Below are 19392 nucleotides of genomic sequence, written 5' to 3'. Positions count from 1 at the left end.
AGCTATTCCTTGCCAGTGGAGGTGCTGGGGCTGGCCTTGTACCAACCTGCCCAGCCCCCAGAGACAGAGAGCTGACTCCATCAAGGTATCAATGCACAGGTCTTTATGAATCACTGCCAACACCTGCCACCCAAAGCCACTGACAAGTCCTCCCAGCAAAGACACAGAGGGGATTGCCCCCAGCCTCCTTCCCTGGCTGCCTCCCTAAGGGCCCTTAGCCAAGGATGAGAAGAAGCAAAGGACCTAGGGAGAATGGTGGACTTGCTGGAAGCCACTTGGAGTAAGGCAGGACCTGCGCTGGTTCCACCAGAGCATGTCAGTGTGGCTTGAGGGCTGAATCTGGGCCCTGGGGATGGGAGGCAGAGGGTGAAGCTGGGGCCCCAGACCCACGGGAGAAACCCTTGTTCCTGCCGAGGCGGCTACAGGCCAGAGGCTTTGGGCTTTGGGGCCCAGGGCTGGTGGAGGCAGGAGCTGCTGGCCCAAGGCCCTGGCGGACAGCAGCCTTCCCCAAGAGCTCCTTAAACACGGAGTCCATGTTCTGTGCCACAGCCTGGCAGAGAGGAAAGGAAGGGAAAGCATCCAGTGAGGGCTCCCCCAGAAAAGGCTCCCCAATTCCCAGCCTGTTCCTGAGCTCCTCCTACCCTGCCACTGGGCCCCTCCCCTCCCAGTGGGGCTCCCTGCCACCCCTCCTTCCCTGGCCTCCACCACTCCACACTGGTTTCCCTTCTAACATTTTGAGTGTCTCTGTCACAGCCTCCTCTGGGGACAGTAATTCCTTGATCTGGCCCTGTGCTCCCTCATCTTCTCACCCCCACTCTTCCTGGATGAGATCACAGGCCCTGTCCATGGCCTCTGGGGCCACTAACATGATGGAAACTCCCAGCTCAGTGTCCTTCCTTGGGACTTCCTAGCTGCTCTGCCCGAGCCAGCCCCTGTCCCTGCCACCAGGCTCCTTATTCTGCAGATCCACCTAGCCTGTCCTGGGTTCCTAAGGCCTAGGAGCTGGGTCACACCTGAGATGCCTGCATATTCCTGTACTGTCTCCTCCTTGGGCTCAGTGACTGTCGCCAGGGCTTCCCTGCCCACAGATGTTCACAGGGCCCATCTTTCAGAACAAGTGAACAGGGGTAGGTGTTCCCAAGGTTGTGCTGCTAGCCAGGACCCTTTCGGCCTCTCTATCCCTTTCATCTTCCGTGGTGTGCCAAACACCTTCCATGTCACTGTTTGTCACCTAGCCTGGCTCTACATGCCGGCCTTGAAGCCTGTCCAAGAACCTCTTGCATATGCCAGCTTAGAGAGCTTATCCCTGCTGCATCCCTGTTCAAGAATGAGCCCCATAACCCAGTCAGGTCCAGGGTCTTCTGCCCCTCTCATCCCTGCCTCTGGGTCTTTGTCCTTCCCATTCCCATCTCCATCCCCTTTGCCCTCCTGCCCCTTTCTGGGCTCTGTCTTAGGCTCTTGTCTGGCCAAAGAAAGCAGAGATGGAGCCTCACCTCAGGAGGGAGGAATTGGGTTCCTAAGGGGAGGCAGTGACCTTGCAGGAGAGGGGCTGCCCCACCTGCCACCTAACTCTCACCTTATCCACCTCCACATGTCGCTCTGGGGAGGTTGGGACCAAACAGTGTCGTTTGTGTCCAGAGGGGTCCACAGCCTCAGGTGGGGTGCCCATCTCTGACCTGCAGGGCAAAGAGAGTAAGCCTAGTGGAGGGCCTGGGAAGTCCCCAAGCCAAGGTGGCAGTTGCTCCTCCCACCCTGGGCTGTGGCCAAGGAAAGGTGTGGGTCCCAGTGCTCCCCAAGCTCCTCTATAGTCTCTCCCTGTCAAAGCCAGCCAGACTTTATTCTGTGCTTCTTAGTGACCCTCATCTGACAACTCCCCTGCTCCCAGGTAGCCAAAACTTGAGCCCAGCCCTGCTGGCCTGGCATGGTGAGGGCAGCCTCTGGCCACCATGTCTGCTGCCTTGGGCAAGCAGGACCCTCAGAAGGGTCTTGCTAAGGGCTGTCTTCTACTTTCTCACCAATGGGTAAACTCCAAGACCAGGAGGCCCTGGACCTACCACCCGCTTCTCAGCCCTGGGCAGGAAAGAGATGGGCCTATATAAGTGCTCCTTCCTAGCTGGGGTCCCAGCCAAAAGTGGGCACAAATGTTCATGGTTAGGCCCAACCCAGATTTACAAAATTTGGCTCAGAGAAGAGAGAAGGCAGCAATCCAGCCTGCCCTAAGTTCCTGAGGCCTAGGATCTGGGTCACGCCTGAGATGCTTGCATATTCCTATACTGTCTCCTTTTTTTTTTTTTTATCTGTTGATGAGCTTTATTGAGCCAAATAAGAAAGTGAGGTATGACTTTCCTCAACATAAATACAAATGTCAAAAAGCATAAAGACATCCGCAGTGTACAAAACATACCTGTACTGTCTCCTTAAGAACAAGTGTCTACTTCCTGAGAAAGCTGGATGGAGAAGGTGTGGATACCCCCAGTTCAGGCCAGGCTGAGAGGGCAACCTTGAGCACCAGGCCCAGGAGGGCCAAGGCTGAAATCATGGGACCCTTCCTGAGGCCGCAGTTCACTCACCCCTCAGGCAGTGTGATGTACTTGTGGGGAATGAGTCCCCGCACGCCAGCATGCTCCCCCCGCCACCAATCACTTGAGGCCCGTGCATGCAGCCGCAGAATATCCCCTCGCTGAAAGGTCAGCTCCTGGGCTGTGCGGCCTGTGTAGGCGAAGCAGGCCACGGCCTCCACAACCCCCTCCAGGTCTGGGGACAAGAGACAGACAGTATGAGTGGGAATGAAGTGGGCGCAAAGAGTGGGGACAGGGTAGGGCCTCACTTCCTCACAGAGTAGAGAAGTGAGCTTCTCCACTCACCATCCTCTTGAGCTGAGGTTCCAGCTTCCAGCTCTGCCTCGTTCTCCCCCACAGGGATCTCCAGCAAGGCATCCCTGAGGTTCAGAGCAGAGCAAGGCAGATGAGGGGGCTGTCCTCCACTGAACCCCCCAGGCAGCACCAAGAGCATACCCCAGGCAGCTGGCCGAAGGTGGCGCCATGCACTTCTCATAGACAGGGCCTGGCAGTGTGGCCAGGGCTGGGAAAACCTGTGCAGGCTGCAGGATGAGTGTCTGCACCAGCTGGTTCACCCGGCCCTGCAAGGCCACTGGGTCCTGTCCAGCAGGCACGGGCAGCAGCGTCGGCCCAAAGCACACAGCCAGGTTGTAGGGGTCCATCATGTTCTCATCGCTGTACTGGGCCAGGCTGGAGGGGACATGCAGGTCACAGGCAGGGAGCTCCATGTTGATGTCCCCTCCACCCCCACCCCCAGCTTGCTCCCCAAAGGCACTCACTGGTTGAGGAAGGTGAAAAGGTAGCGCAGAACCACCAGCACGGAGCCAGGCAGCCGGGCCAGCAGGCGGCTCACAGGCTCCACCCGCTCAGCCACAGCCTCCAGCTCTGTGGTCAAGGCCACCCCCAAGAGAGAGCTGAGTGAGTGGGGCCGCAGCCACTAGCAGGTGGCCCTCCCATCTGGCCACCCTCAGGCCCCGGCCTCACCTGCAGAAGCCAACAGCTCATTGAACAGGTCTGGGGGGAAGAGTGGGGGCTCCAGGCTCCGGAAGTAGAGCTTTAGCACCCCGGCCACTGAGTCCAGGTCATGGGCAGTGCAGCCTTCTACCAGAGGGTCCTCTCCTGAGGAGGGACAGGAAACAGGGCACGGTGAGGAGGCCACCTGCACCTGCTGGGCCCCCTCTGCCCCCCTGGCCTGCCTTCCCCACCTCTCTCGAAGGCATCCCGGATCTCTGAGATCCGGGGCTGGGCACCTGATACTCGGAAGATGCCCTCATGCTGTAGACCTGTGGAGGACAAGGACCTGGTGGGCAGAGTCCCTCCCAGCTTCAGGACTGTCGCCCTGTATGTGAGGTTCCAGGTGCCGGGCGCCAGGCCGCAGGAGGGGCTGGGGTGTGCTTACCATTGAGGTTAATGAAGCGGATACAGCTCTCTACCACCAGGGGAACAGGCCGGCCTGAGCTCTGGGGACAGAGGGTATTACACTCAAGACCCACGTTGGCATTCCACCTTTCTGTCTCTCTCTATTAAGTTTGTTACAGTCACTACTAAGTGTCTGATATTTCTGATGCTATTTTAGGCAGTGCTTTGCATTTTATTTGCAAATTATTTGTTGCTGGAATGTCAAAATGCAATCAAAATCTGGACGTTGACCTTGAATCAAGTAACACTGCACAACTCAAACTGGTTCATTTAAACAGTCTGATTCTTTTGAATTCTCTATGTACATAATCACATCATTGCGAATGATAGTGTTCCTTCTCTTTCTTCTTTTGTTTTTTGTTTTTTCTTTTTCTTCTGTACTAGGGATTGAACCCAAAGATGCTCTATCACTGAGCCCTAACCCCAACTTTTTTTATTTTTTGACACTGGGTCTCACTAAATTTCCCAGCTGGCCTCAAACTTGCCATCCTCCTGCCTGATCCTCCGAAGTCACTAGGATTCTAGTCATGCCCACAAGACTCAGCATGCTCTGTACCCACAAGCTCTTTCTTCTTTTGGGATCTCTCTTGCTTCCTCTATTTCACTATCGAGGACCCCCCCCCCATAGCCAAGGAGCCAACAGTGGGACCTGTGGGCATCCTACACTGATACCAGTCATGGGTGGGGGATCTGTCAACATCTCCTCCTTAAAAGTGCCATAGTCCCAGGTTTCTGTATTCCTATGACTGTTGAGGACATTCACATCAAGCAGTAAAGGCCATGGGTGAGCCCAGCAGAGAGGCCTAGAAAAGGCCCACCCAGAAAGGGACAATTGACTTCCCCCAGGGAAGCTCAGGAATAGGTATGCAGGGATCAAGCAGCTGCTTGGCCACAAAGATGATCCAGAGTTGAAGAAAGACCAGCACAGACAGGCTTCCTTCAATCAGACAGCATATGGGGCAAAGCAAGTACCTGGATAAACTTCTCCATGTCTCCTCCAAAGAGTCTCTGGTTACACTGGGAGATAGGACGGGGGTGGCGGTTCTTCTGGAATTTTCTCTGTGTGTATTGACTCCTGTGGTGAATGGGAGTCGAGTAAGGGGTGCAGGCATGGGGAATAGGATGCTGCAGCCCAGCCCAACCAGACCCTGAAACTCCCAAGTTATTCCAGAAACTACTGAGACATTTAGGCCATAGGGGACTGGGCAACAGAGCTAGACCCCAAGGAGAGAGGCGATGGGAAACCTTAGAAGAAGCCAGCATCTCATGAAGGACTCACCAAGACATCTCCCGCTCCTCCTTGTCACCTGAGGAAAAGAAAATGCTGGTCTGCCTCTCAGACCAGGAAGTCTTGAATGAGCCCCAAAGAAAGGAGGCATGGCCTGAAGCTCAGGTGCTCAAAGGGCCAGGGGTAGGAGAGAGGCCAGGACCCTTGATGGGTTAGCTCCTCTGGGCAGGGAGTAATATGGGCTGGATGGGGGTCCAGACAGGGCAGAGGAGAGCAGGGGTGGCTCCTAGCCCAGGGGTGGGGAAGAACGGGCAGGGGCCTGCACCAGAGCCCACCTCGTTGTAAGGCCTCCTGCAGCTTCTCATGCTTGGCCTGAAGCTTGGCAAGGACGCTCCGTCCACTTAGATATTCCTGGAGCTTCTGGAAGCCCCAAGAAGAGCTCAAAGTTTAAGAACTGTCTCCATAACTGTACCCAGCCCTGCATGCCTCTCCCCTGCCCACCCAGCCCCACCGTCATGTAGAAGGTCTCTGTCTCCTGTTGCTGTCCCCGTCTCCGGCCTGCCTGCCGAGTGCCTGGGTCTGAGCTGGTGGACTTGAGGGACTCGGTGGAAGGACTAGCCTGGAAAGAATCGAGCATGTCCCCATCATCTGATGCTACCACCTCTAGCAGAGCCTGCAGCGTTGCCTTCAATGTCTTGTTCACCTGAGGCGGGGACAGTACCAGGACAGTAAGAAGTCAGGGAGAATAAGCTGAAGGACAGGAAGTCCAAGTTAGCAGGAAGGACAGATGAAGAACACTGACAGTCGGGAGGTTGGTGGCAGAGCAGCTGACCCCACAAGAGGACTCTAGAGTCTCCAGACCCCTGTACCCACCCAGGACTGAGCCACTCATACCTCCTCTGTCTCAATGGTCTGTCGGTCCAGGCGACTCTGGATATTCTGGGCTCTGGGCAGAATCTCGTCCCGCAGCTCCATCTCAACCCGGATCTCAGCCACCTGCAGAGGGCAGTGCCAGAGGCTGAGGGCTGAGCCTGGGGACGAAGCTCAGGAGTAACAGTAGGAACAGGCAGCAGGTGCCAGGATCTCTAGGGCCTAGAAGAACCAGGCACACTTCTGCTGCCTGGTGGCTGACTATGGGACCAGCAGCCCTTGACACTTAAACTGAAGAATGTTGAGGTATCTCCCCCAAGATAAAGGAATGCATCCATCTACACCAAGACTTGTCTACAAAGGTTTGTGGCAACATTGTTCATAATAGTCCAAAGTTGGAAACAATGCAAGCTTCTATCAACTGGCAAATGAAAAAAAGGGGATATCATTCAGCCACAATAAAGAATGAAGCCAGGTGTAGTGGTGCACGCCTGTAATCTCAGTGGCTTGGGAGGCTGAGGCAGGAGGATCGTAAGTTCAAAGCCAGATTCAGCAAAAGCGAGGTGCTAAGCAACTCAGTGAGACCCTGTCTCTAAATAATTTTTTTTAAAGTGCTGGGGATGTGGCTCAGTGGTAAAACACCCCTGGGTTCAATCCCCTGTATCAAAAAAAAAGAAAAAAGAAAGAAAGAATAAAGTATTGATCTGTGCTACAACCATTATCTGAGTGAAAGAAGCCAGACAAAAAGGGCCACATAGGGCTGGGGATGTGGCTCAAGCAGTAGCGCGCTCGCCTGGCATGCACCACATACAAAGATGTTGTGTCCACCGAAAACTTAAAAAAAAAAAAGGGCCACATATTATATAAATATATTTACCTAAAACGTCTGGGCAGGCAAATCCAGAGAGACAAGAAGCACATAGGGGGTGCTGGGGGTGGGGCCCAGGTGGGAAGTGACTGTACAGGTAAGATTTCTGTTTGGGTGATGAAATTGTTGTAGAATTAGATGGTAAAGATAGCTGTGCAGTCTGTGAAGATACACTTTGAATGACTAAATGCTATACCTCAATTAGCTGCGGATTTAAAACTAAGGGTAGTGAGGAGGGCTGGGGCCTGAGACAGAAGGAGAAGGCCCAGCCAGATCTCTCCTGGGGAAAAGAGAGGACAGAAAAATCACTCACTGTAATTGGACAGTATAAGAGCAGCCTGCTTCCTGGGCATGTGGGGGGATAGGAGGAGAAAGCTTTAGGAAGTGAGGAATTCCCTCGAAAGGGAAGTGGAACACATGCTTTGCACACACAAGGCCCTGGGTCCAACCCCCCAAAACCCTTTAGAAACACATAAAATAAACATGTAAGCATCCAGAAAAGTCTGGCGGGGAGGAGAATTGGAACTTGTTTAATGGCACCAAAGTTTTAGTGTGTGAAGATGAACAGGTCTGGAGATGGATGGTGGTGATGATGGTTATACTACACTGTGGATATGCTCATTGCCACTGACCTGTGTACTTAAAGAATGGTTGACATGGTGGTGGAATGAGATGGACATCATTACCCTAAGTATATGTCATATGAAGACATGAATGGTGTGACTCTACTTTGTGTACAACCAGAGACATGAAAAGTTGTGCTCTATATGTATAATATGAATTGTAATGCATTCTGCTGTCATATATAACAGATTAGAATGAAAAATAAAATAAGATAAAGGTAAAATAAAAGGGGCTGGACTTGTGGCTCAGTGGTAGAGCACTTGCCTTGCAAATGTAAGGCACTGGGTTTGATTCTCAGCTCCACATAAATAAATAAATAAATAAATAAATAAATAAATAAATAAATTATTTTTTATTTTTTTTTACAAAAGGTAAAAAAAATGGTTGATATGGTAAAATTTGATCTTGAGGATATTTTACCACAACTTTTTTGTGGTACTAGGGATTGAAACCAGGGGTGCCCTACCACTAAGTTGTACCTTTTACTTTTATTCTCCTAGTACTATGGATTGAACCCAGAGGTGCTTTACCACTGAACTACATCCCCAACACCACCCCTCTTGTTTTTGAGACAGGATCTCACTAAGTTGCCCAGGTTGGCTTCCAACTTGTGATCCTCCTGCCTCAGCAGCCACAATTTTAAAAAAAAAAAAGTCTACTTAGGTCCTAGGAAACATTGACACTGGCTCCTTCCCCAAACCCACACAATTAGCAGAAAACTAGACATTTCCTCTCTGGACTCAGGGACACTAATCACAGCTGATGAGGAAGGATGAAACTGCATCCTGATGACTTAGTGAAGACACAAATAAGCCCACCCTGGAATTCCATGTGGCAAACAAGACAAAAGCAAGGACTTTGTCCATGCCAGAAAATCTCCCTCAGTGCTTGCCGACATAAGTGACTGCTGCTTCCTCACAATAGCAGCCATATCCTCCTTTTACTGCCTCCTTCCTGATAAAATTTATCAAGTCACTAGATCACGTAGTTAGCCCTGCTCTCTGATAGCACTCAATGCACAGCCAAGTGCTGCTTCCTCAGAGGCTTCCCAAGTCCCTTAACGCATGCCCCAATGCCACTGGTCCTTTCCACACCTCTCCCTGAGATGCCTACCCCCTGATTTTCCATGGAGTAAGTCTCCTCACAGCAAGAAGCAAGAAGCCCAAAGTGGCCACTACAGAGATATTCATGGTGGGCTTTGGCTGGGGGCATGCAGCTACATCTGGGTTCCTTCAAGTGAGGTCCCCAGAGCACAGTGGCCAGAAAAGCTCCTGCTCAGGGGAATTGGCCAGCCCAGGAAGAAAAGTCCACAGATCCCCACTACTTAGGGATTTCCCACAACAAAATGAGTCCTTATCCAGTCACCAGAGGGGAACAATCACTATTGAGAAGCTCTGCTCACACATGTGACATATGGGCTCCAGCCCTCAGTGCCTCCTCTCACTATGAACTGACAGTTAAGAATGGCCGGGTATCTGTAGGAAGCTGTAAAATGGAAGACAATGACCAAAGCAAGCTTTTTAAAAAACTTCAAGAAAACAGAGGAAATCCAGGGAACAGAGAATAATGTTGAGAAAACATTAATAACTAGTTTACAGACATTCAAGAAGATAACATATCTACAAAACAAGAATAAAGCATTATTTTACGCTGAGTGCAGTGACACATGCCTGTAATCCCAGTGACTCTGGAGGCTGAGGTAGGAGGATCAAACATTCAAGGTCAGCCTCAATAACTTAGCAAGACTCTGTCTCAAAATAAAAATAAAAAGGACTGGGGATGTGGCTCAAGCGGTAACGCGCTCGATTGGCATGTGTGGGGCGCTGGGTTCGATCCTCAGCACCACATACAAATAAAATAAAAATGTTGTTTCCACCAAAAACTAAAAAATAAATATTAAAAAAATTCAAAAAATAAATAAATAAAAATAAAAAGGGCTGGGAATGTTGCTGGGTTTCATCCCTAGTACCCCCCCAAAAAAATTTTTTTTTTAATTTTTTAAATATTTATTTTTTAGTTTTTGGCAGACACAACATCTTTGTTTGTAGGTGGTGCTGAGGATCGAACCCGGGCCACACACATGCCAGGCGAGCGTGCTACCGCTTGAGCCACATCCCCAGCCCCCTCAAAAAAATTTTATGAAAATTTTTCTACATAGAGAGTACATGGAAAGCTACCTAGCACCCAGTGGCAAAGTTAATATGCCTTTGCCCAAGTGGTGTGCATTGGTTTGTGGGTGCCCCCTGCGTAAAGTGCATGTACCCTGAGGCCATGGAACAAGGAATTGAGCCATCAGGACCAGGTGGTGCTGGGGATTGAACCCAGGGCCTTGTGCATGCAAGGCAAGCACTCTACCAACTGAGCTATATCCCCAGCCCAAGCTTCCATTCTTTGGCAAAGTGAAAATCCTGCAAATCCTGCAACTGGCCTGTTAAAATGAAGACCAGAGAACTCAAAGCCCTTAGCAACCATACTTGGGGCATTAATGGCAGGGTCACATGAGCCTCACCTCATCACCCTCATGTGGCTGGTAGTCAAAACGCTGTGGGAGACAGAAAGCCACTGAGTGCACCTCAAGCACCTTGGCTTTGTCCCCTGAAGGATCCAGGGCCTCCAGAGCTTCTTCCAGGCTGCCCAGGCCCTGCATCTGGGAGGCTTGGGTGCGGCTTTCTGCAGCTGTGTAGCTCCGGAGCACCTGTCCCAGGGCCAAGTGGAAGCCTGTATCACAGCACTGTGGAGAAGCAAGCGGACACTCAGGTGGGCCTAGAGCCATGGCCCTTGAGCCCCAGTGTATGGGACTCCTCCCACCCATGCACCTGCCCAGGACTCACATCCATGAGGTCCAAGACATCATGCAAGTAGTAGTTGCTGACGGCGGCATTGACACTGGCCAGGCTGAGCAGGTACTCATTGCGTGCCTTGGTGCACTTGAGTTTGTGTTCCAAGAATTTGGCCTGACGCTGCTCAAGACAATGGGGTACACAGGGGTGATGCATTCCCCAGCCCACCCCCATCTCTAGGCTTCCATATAGCCCCCTTGACTCACCTCCCATTGTGTCCCACGGGCAAGTCCCTTAGCAAGTTGTCTTTCCCTCCTTACCTTACAACACCTTAACCCTCAGGGATCAGTGCTTGGACCCACCAACCTTGGGGTGCCCAGCTGAGCCTGACTTGACTTCCCAGTTCTTTACCAGCTACTTCTAGTCCATCCCACTAGCCCTCTGTGAATCTGCCTGTCACCTCTATTTAAGCCCTGACCTGCTTCACTGTCATTTCTCACAGCCAAGGGGGAGGACAACACACCAGATATCTAATAAATAAAAGGCCCAGACATCCACCCTCCATAATGGAGGTGGGAGCTAGGGTGGGAGGACCTGGAGGATACACAGGAAATTCCACTTGGACCCAACAGGGGGACTGAAAAGAGGAAAAGGCACATACTGTGTGGAAGGGACTAGACCAGTACATTGGGCTATCCTGGGTCCTGTGACTGTCCTTCCCCCTTTGTGTCTCAGGCCCATGGAGCTTTCTGTATGTGATCCCTATGGCTTTGTCCTGCCACTTCTGCCCCTAGCTTGGGGAACCCTTCAGAACCAGGGACAGGTGACTGGGCCAGAATCCATCCTTTACAGGAGATGAGACTCTTGCTGGAGGCCTGCAGCTCCCCCTCCCCCCAGCAGAACCCAGGAAGAGCCAAAGGCTTGCAGGGATGAAGGCCAGGAACCCTCCAGGCCCACCTTCTCCACCAGCTTTCCCCCCTTCTTGAGGGAGCTCTTGCGGAGTGGCCCTGTCTCAGAGGTGGTGCTGGTGGTGGTGGCAGCAGGGGCACTCCGGCCTGCCCGCTTCTCCTCTTGCCGCTCAGCTTCCCGGAGCTTCGCCTCGGCATTCATGCTGTCTACATGATACACCTGGTACGTCTTCTTGGCCTGCAGGGAGGCCCCAGGCAAGGCAGGCCTGCTGAAGGGCCTGGCCACAGCCAGCTCCTTCCCCATCCCAACCCATCTGGGACTTGGACCTGGGATCTGGGCAGTTCCACATGAGCACTTAGTCTAACCACCCTATCCCCAGAGCTGAGAAGGGGCCTTGCCCACAGTCCCCCAAATTCAAGTCTCCCCTGGGCACCACATTCTCCTTTAGCCTGATTTGGGGAGATGTGACAGCTTGGGGGTGTTCTCGCCTTCAACTGGTGTCTCTCCCTGGGCCACTGGGGTGGGCCTCGCCCCTGCCCCATCCTTTACCGTCTGCAGCTCTGAGACCACTTCCAGCAACTCATCCTGCAGCTGTTGCACCAAGTCTTTGCTCTATAGGTGGAGGGGGGAGTAACCATAGCACCCACCACAGTCCTGGATGAACCACCCCAGCTCAACTGGGCACAAGCCTGGCTTGAGACACAGGTCCCCCTACCCAATACCCACCAGGCCGCCTGTGCTTCCAGCCACAGTGCCACCAGATCAAGCCCCCACAGGCTGCCCCTGCTAGATCCTGATGGCCCCCAAACCTCACATAGCCCAGGGCATGAACCCTACCTTCCTGACAATGCGCCCCACATCCTCTGCGATGTGACTCAGACGCTGAGCCAGAGGCCCGGCCAGCACCTCGCTGAGGGCCGCACTGTCCCGGCTCTGCTGCCGTGTTTGCTGCAGCAACACAGCCCAGCAATGCAAGGAGGACAGTAGGGACGGCTCTTTCCTGGGGGGAGAGAAGCACTCAGACCAGGGTGCCTGGCTCCAGGGTCCTGTTATGGCATCTCGTCCAGTGCAGCACCTACCGGAAGCTTTGCTGCTCCCGGCTGTTGCCCCCCAGGCGGCCTCCACGGCTGGCAAAGCGTTCGGCCAGCTTGTCCAGGCCTCGGGAGTACTCCAGCTCCACCTCGGCGCGCCGTCGCATGAACTCGGCCAGTTCCTGCAGCAGCTCTCTCCGCAGCTCGCCCTGCAGCTCCAGGCAGCGCAGCTGCTCGCTCAGCTGCCAGCGCATTGCTGCAGGGGACCATGGCTCAGGCCTGGCCAGCAAGTGTGGCCACCTCATCTGCCCAGAAACCTACTGCATGCCCGGGCTAGGCTAAGACTAAAGCTGAGAGGAGGGAAGAGGTAGCCCTAAAGAAGCTGAGCTCAAGGAAGCCTCCCGTGGGCAGGGAGCTCTGTGCTAACGTGTGTTCCAGCAAGAGGGGAGAGCCATGCAAAGGCCCAGGGGTGAAGGCAAGCGTGGCAGCTCCAGGAAGGTTGAAGCCATCTATGACTAGCAGAATACAGGGCCACTTCAGCTCCATCTTGCCCCATTGCCAGCCAGGCGCCTTTCAATTTGGCTTCTTATCCCTGTTTGGTTGCTGGAAAGCCCCCAATGGTTTCCCCTGCCACTTCCTTCCCCTCAGGCACCCAGGATTCCAGCACTGCAGCTTCTCTTGAACAGATACACAGATACATGGAGCTGTTCACGGGTGAGACCCCTGTGGCACTCTGTCAAGCCTCCAATGAACTCATGGCCTCAGTGGCCAGGGAGCCCTATCCTTGAGCCCCGGGGGAAAGGGCAGTCTCATAGCAAATGGTTAGCTGATCCAGGCTGATAAGTGATGGGACAGATCCTACTCTGGATCACCCACCCCAGGGCTTCTCCCCACCCCTGCAAAGAGGAGAAACACACCCTGGGGCCCCCTTGCTGGCCTCCTGACAGCTTATCGCTGGCTCAATTGGGCAATGCTGCTTCCCCCACACAGACAGAAAGCTTAAGCAACTCACTGGCTGCACTTCTGCCCCCACGGAATGTACAGGTGGACACTAGGGATCCTGAGCAAAAAAAGTCACTGTCTTGGCTGCCATTGCACCAGTGTCTGTTCGTGCTCTCAGGGGCAGGACACTAATTCATCTCTTCACTCAGCAGAATGTGATTTCCCACCCATTCTGTGGCAGACACATCTTAGATACAATGGTGAAGAGGACTGACTGAGTGCCAGCCCTCCTGGAGCTGGGATTAGAGCAGGGGGACAGAGAGCAAAAGGACACATTCATCCTAGAATGTCCAGGAACAACAGGTGATGAGAAGAAAAGCACACAAGGCAAGGTCAGAGGGCAAGTCTGAGTGAGAAGCAGGAGTGGGGGTGGGGTAAGCAGATTCCCAGAGCCCATGGTCCAGAGAGGATTTCCTGCTGGACCTGAGGGAGAGGGGAGTTTCATTTTTAGGGCCCTCTCTGGCCGCCATGTGGAGCCTAGCTGGTAGCTACTGCACTAGCCCAGGCAAAAAATGGCAGGCCTCAAGTGGCTGTCCAACAAGACTCCACTATTAACAGGTTGGTACAGGTGGGTTTCTGTGCTTCTAGTGACTTCCCAGGGCCTGTGGAGCAAGCGGCCTTGGTGGGTTTCACCTGCCCAGGCATCTTTATCTCCTCCAATTTCCTCTTGCAAAATGTCCCATCCCAGTCCTCAGCCCCCAGGTTTGGGCAGGATCAACCTCTCTCTCCCTGGAGCCCCAGAATCAACTGCATGTGTCACTATCCCTCAGTCCTTCACACCACTCCCACTGGCCTGAATTGGGGAAGGGCCCAGGGGTAATAACCCTGACCATTTATTTCACTGAAATTACTGAGCAGGAGCACTCTCTTTCTACCAAGGGGTCAAGCTGGGCAAGTGGAAGCCTGGAGTGGGGAGGACTTCCCAACAGTGAAGCCAGTACAGAATAGCCCAGAGCTCACAGCATGATGCCATGTAATTTAGTGGCAATGGTTAAGGAACCTCCTGCTTAACCATCTCAGCCAACGTCCATGGCTGATGTGCACTATGTAGGCACTAATGCCATGAGCTCAACCAGGAGAGTTTTCATTTAATCAGGATAACATTTTTGAATAGAAGTAAATTTAATTGCATTCCAAGCAAGGTTTTCAATGACCCAGCTGGCCTCGCCTTCCCTCTAGCACCTGTCCTGCCCTTTGGGAGGACTATGTTCCCTGGGGACCTATCACAACTGAACAGTGCTGAATGGACCAGCCCACCACAGCACTGCATTTATTCTTTGCTGCCACCAGCAAAAACTGATCAGAAAATCACACCCCATCAGGATCCAGACATGCACACTGGCTGGTGTCAAGTAGCCACAAATGGCAAGCCAACTGCATCTAAAGTCCACAAGAGTACAAGGAACTGGTACCTAGCCCCCAGCCTCTAGGCTGTGCTATCAGAGCATGCAGCTTGCAACTCAGAGGACCTTGTCCTGACCTTCCCGTGAGCAAGGTTTGGCCCCATCCCATCCCCTTTTGCTATAGTTATTATCATATTGAAAATAATTGTGCACTGGCTTGTTTACTATTTGTCTCCTCTACTGGACCCATGAAACATGTGCAGGCAGGAACTGGTTCTTTCTTGTACAGCATCATATTCCTAGTGTCTGACTCAAAACAGATGTATACAAAACATCTGGCAAAAGGAGGGACTGAATCCAGAATCACATATGTTTGAAATACAAAGCTGAGCCTGGGCCCCATCAGCACTTCCTGTAAGCAAGGCCTTCGCTCTCACTTCTGCTGACAAGAGAAGTAGAAGAAAAGATGGCCTCCCAAACCACGGTTATGCTGATCTTTCAGAATTTAGGGTGTCAAGACAGGGACCCTGTTTGTCTACCATGGTTGGAAGGACTTGGGGGGGGGAGTCTGGCTCAAAACTCCACTTTTTCAGTGTGAATAACTGACCCATATTGAAGAGTTTTCAAAGTTCTTCAGTTTCATGACATTTTGAGGGAGTAGGATGAGGATTACTGAGAGGTGGTGAAGGCTCACCCACTCAGAAATCATCTCGAGCTGATGCTAGACACCAGGTGGCCTCTCCCAGAGTGGAAGGACTAGGGCACACATTGGTATCTATTGCTTGCATTGAATAATTATACTGGAACCACCACAATCAGGTTGGAAGACGCTTCAAGGGTCATTCAATCTACCTCTTGAGAGCTATTGTGCTGTGTGCCCATGGAAAGTCACAGTACCTCTCAGGGCTGTTACCACAAAAGGTAAACTGGGGTGACAGAGAGTGATATGAGGATCAGGCACTGGAAAGCAGCAGGGAACTGCTGGCCCTTACATGCCGTCTTCTTTCCTTTGCAAGAACTACCATGCCCTGAATTAATAGAAACTGTCCCTGAGAGTTTGCGAAGCTGATTTGCATGTGATTTGCACAGAGTGTTTATCACAAGAGGTTTCATTCGTAAAACCAGCCCTGTTGACTCTCCCAAGCCAAGATTCACAGCACCAGCCTGACCCAGAGGCAGCCGCCCCCACCTGAGCTCACTCGATGCCAAAGGGAGGCAAAAGTGTTGGGACCTGGGATGATGTTAGGGAGACGTGACCACCAACCCAATCAAGCTACTCACGCGACGCTCTTACCCGCAGCACCCTCCAGTAGTCAAGGTGGCCAGAAACACTCTAGCGGGGATGCCACCTTTCCAGTCTCCCCTCCCTCGGGCCACCAGGGATTTCACTGCTCCCTGGGTGAGGCGCAGGGAGACCCATTTCGGGCAGACTGACTGACACAGGCGGGTGCTCAGGGTGAAGGGACCCACTACGCGGGCAGGAGCTCGGGCTCCCTCCGCCTCTCTCCTGAGGACGCTTTGGGCTCCACCATGAACTGGGGGTCTCCGCCCCTCTCACCTTTCACTTGCGACTCGTACTCGGCCTGCAGCCCCCGTTCCCGCCGAAGCTTCCCGTGTGCCGCCATGGCGGCTGGGCGGCCGCGCCGTCGAGCCCGCTGCTCCCACGCGGCGGCAAGCGGCCGGGCGCTGGGACCTGGGGCGCCACAGCCAGCACCCTGCGCCAGCCCCGCCCCGCCCCGCCCCCTGCGCGGTCCCCGGCGGGGCGGGGCGGGGCGCTCCTGGCCGGACTTTGCGCCGGGGGCTCCCTCCTTCTGAGCTCGCGCCCCGCCGCCGCCAAGCAGCTACCAGATGCCAAGCAAACTGGCACCCCCTGCCGTCTCCGCCCCCAAAAGGCAGTCTTTGGTCGCCACTGGCCCTCAACAGCAGTGGACAGTACACCATAGCTGCTCTGGGCTGGGCCTCCCCCTGAGTTGCCTGTTCCCCCAGCCTCCCTGGACATCCCGTGAAGTCCTTCCCCTTCTAAGTCCCAACCCAGAGAGAGGATTAAGGAGCTTGGAAAACTGGAGTGGGAAGTTCTGCAGCCAGCCTTAGGCCTTCCTTCCCTCCAGGCAGGTCCCTTGCTGGGGGAGGGAGCAGGGTTCAACTGTGGTTCCCCTTCTGCTCAACCCCGTAGGGAGGAACAACCCTCATTTCCCCATAGGTGGTTACCACTTCCTGCTGCCGGAAGACACTCTCCTGCCTCCTTTCCCCAGCAGCTTGCACCTGCCCTGACCAAGGCCTGGCGGGTAACCCCCTCAGAGCTAGGTTTTAGCCAGCCTGGAGACACGTCCTGGGGCCTGCGTCATCCAGGGATGATGGAGTTTCCCTCCATTCCTCTGTAACAACTCTGTGCCATAGGGCAGCAGCTTTTCTCCAGTAAATTGGGAAGGCAGGTGGCAGGTAGTGACAAGCCAGACTAGACTACTGTCTCTCTTTAGTGGGAGATAAATCCATGGGGTATGGGCCGTGGGAGAGAGGCAAAGCAGTTAGGCAGTGATTGTCTCCAGACAGGAAGGCCTGCAGGCATAAGAGCAAGGAAGGGGTCCAGACATGTGTGCATGCATGTCAAAATGCAGGTACGGGTCTGGTACAATGATACATCTGCAATCTCAGCTATTGAGGAAGCTGAGGCAAAAAGGACTGCCAGTTCAAGCCCAGTCTAGACAAGCAAGACCCTGCCTCACATTTTCTAAAAAAAAATGACTGGGGGTAGAGTGCTTCTCTTGCACAAGGCCGTGGTTCACTCCCAGTACTAGGGGAAAAAATATACTTGTGGATACATATAACCTTGACCTGCAGATCTGAGGGAAGGAGAGGCCATTCAGGTACTGTCTTTCAGCTTTAAGCAATAAATTCTCTTGCCCAGAACGGAAAAAATACATCCCCTCAGCTGTGACCCCCCAACACACACACCCCTAGTACCAAAGCCTTTCTCTAAGATGCTGCCATGTGCCCACAGGACCTTGAAGAAAGACATGGGAGCTAGCCAGACTCGGGTAGGTCCAGGACCTGAACTTCTAGTAGCTGGTTTCTTTTGTTGTTGTTGTTGTTGTTTTGTTTTTAGTTGTTGACAGGACCTTTATTTATTTATTTATTTATATGTGGTGCTGAGGATCTAACCCAGTGCCTCACACATGCTGGGCAAGTGCTCTACCACTGACCTACAACTCCAGCCCCAGCTGGTCTCTTAAGTGCGAATGTTGGAGTCTTCCAGCAAAGCTGGTGAGCTTGAATCTCTTCCCACCACACACACACATGCACATGCACACCTGAACCTGCTCCTGTGTTAGGAGAGACCCACACACCCCACCATTGCCTCATGCTGAAGGAACCAGGCACCCATTCCCCTCATTAGCTACCCAACACATCTTACCTGGTTTCTATGCCTCTGGGCCCTGATTGGTCACTAAAGGTCCCTCATCCATTCAGCAGAGCCAGGCACAGAACTCAACCACATGGCTGCTAAACTGGCCTCAGCCCTTGCTTTCAAATGCTCTCCTTAGTCCTTTTTGGACTCCAGAAATATCACATTGGTGCCCCTTTCAGTCCCTGCTTCCTCTCCCCTTCTTTCTCTTTCATTGGAGATTGAACCCAGGGACACTTTACCACTGAGGTACAACCCCAGCCCTTTTTATTATTATTTCTTTTAATTTTGAGACAGGATCTTGCTAAGTTGCTGAGGCTGGTCTCCAACTTTTTAAAAATTCTTTTTAGTTATACATGAAAGTAGAATCCATTTTGATATAATTATACAAACATAGAATATATCTTATTCTAGTTAGGACCCCATTCTTATGGATGTACATGATGGATGGTGGGATGGACTATGATATATTTACATATTTACACAAGAAAATTATTTCAGACTGGCCCCGACCTTGTAATCCTCCTATTTCAGCCTCCTGAGCTCTTGGGATTACAGAGGGGCATTACCACTCCTGGCTTCAGCCCCTGCTTTGAATCCTTGAATTGAAAGCAAAAACCAACCAGCCAACCCCTTGAGTCCTGGCTTTTAAGACACTTGTTTGGCATTTAAAGCCCTGAATGAAACTGCACCCTAATGATGGCTCTATCTTTAACTATACTATTCCTCTACAAAGAATCCAAAAGCCAAATTATATCACATAAGGTGAGGGCCAGGACTGCAGGACCTTTCTAAGCCCGTTGCATGTACATTTGGTACTGAGGGGTGATGGCAGAACTGATGTAGTTAGGTAAGATGTGAAGGTGGACCAGAGGGAGATTAAACCAATGGTGAAATTGTCACCATATATCCACATGGAAATGAGAGCATGAATTAGGCAATGAGCCCCCGCTTCCCATTCCTCTGTGTCGGTTTTCCAAAAGTTTAATAATGGGGATTCAGAGGTCAAGGTTGTTCATCTTGAATGTGTATGGGTTCATCTCCTGGAGAAGCTTCCCTGGAGTCCACCCCCAGCCACACAGTGAGGAGGCGGGGGACCTGCTTTCCCACCCAGTCTTCCAGCCTCTACTCATTGGCTTAGAAGCGGCCGCTCCCAGGAGGCAGATACTGCAGAGGCAGGAGAAGTACCGGGCCTCTAGGGCCAAGCGGGCCTGTGGTTTCCGTCCTGTCTTTTTCTCCCCCGCTTGGCAGGTCCCACCTCCGCCCAGGAAACCTAACCGCCTGGGGGCGGAGGGGGCGGCCGCGCGTCTCTGGGCCGCTAGAGACGCAGAGGACCGAGGGCTAAGGCGTAGTGAAA

The 19392-nt window shown here is 52.8% G+C and overlaps 1 protein-coding gene and 1 non-coding gene across 4 annotated transcripts; both read right to left on the bottom strand.

Moving 5' to 3' along the window:
* Positions 1-86: 86 nt before the first annotated feature.
* On the bottom strand, positions 87-16370 carry Arhgap4 (Rho GTPase activating protein 4). Of its 3 annotated transcripts, none has more exons than XM_040287060.2 (21): positions 16191-16370; positions 12336-12543; positions 12094-12256; positions 11806-11868; positions 11305-11493; positions 10399-10527; positions 10077-10298; positions 6100-6201; positions 5717-5824; positions 5541-5625; positions 5257-5284; positions 4950-5052; positions 3958-4018; positions 3764-3841; positions 3543-3677; positions 3338-3443; positions 3015-3248; positions 2865-2938; positions 2571-2754; positions 1577-1676; positions 87-550 (listed from the first exon to the last, which is right to left on the bottom strand). In XM_040287060.2, exons 1-21 carry the CDS (start codon positions 16255-16257, stop codon positions 317-319), a joined length of 2673 nt encoding a protein of 890 aa, XP_040142994.2. In that variant the 5' UTR covers positions 16258-16370; the 3' UTR covers positions 87-316. The 3 variants fall into 3 exon arrangements, with proteins under 3 accessions (XP_040142994.2, XP_013220789.2, XP_021576095.2); XM_013365335.4 differs by having other exon boundaries at positions 5717-5908; positions 16191-16369; XM_021720420.3 differs by lacking the exon at positions 3764-3841 and having other exon boundaries at positions 5717-5908.
* Trnaa-ugc (transfer RNA alanine (anticodon UGC)) lies at positions 9868-9940 on the bottom strand. The gene has a single exon. It is a non-coding gene; the product is annotated as a tRNA-Ala (tRNA).
* Positions 16371-19392: the final 3022 nt, after the last annotated feature.

Source organism: Ictidomys tridecemlineatus, chromosome X (genome assembly GCF_052094955.1).
Source record: "Ictidomys tridecemlineatus isolate mIctTri1 chromosome X, mIctTri1.hap1, whole genome shotgun sequence".
Classification (NCBI taxonomy): Eukaryota; Metazoa; Chordata; class Mammalia; order Rodentia; family Sciuridae; genus Ictidomys; species Ictidomys tridecemlineatus.
The sequence above is the reverse complement of the archived record's forward strand: the minus strand, read 5'-3'. Positions and strand labels throughout refer to the sequence as shown.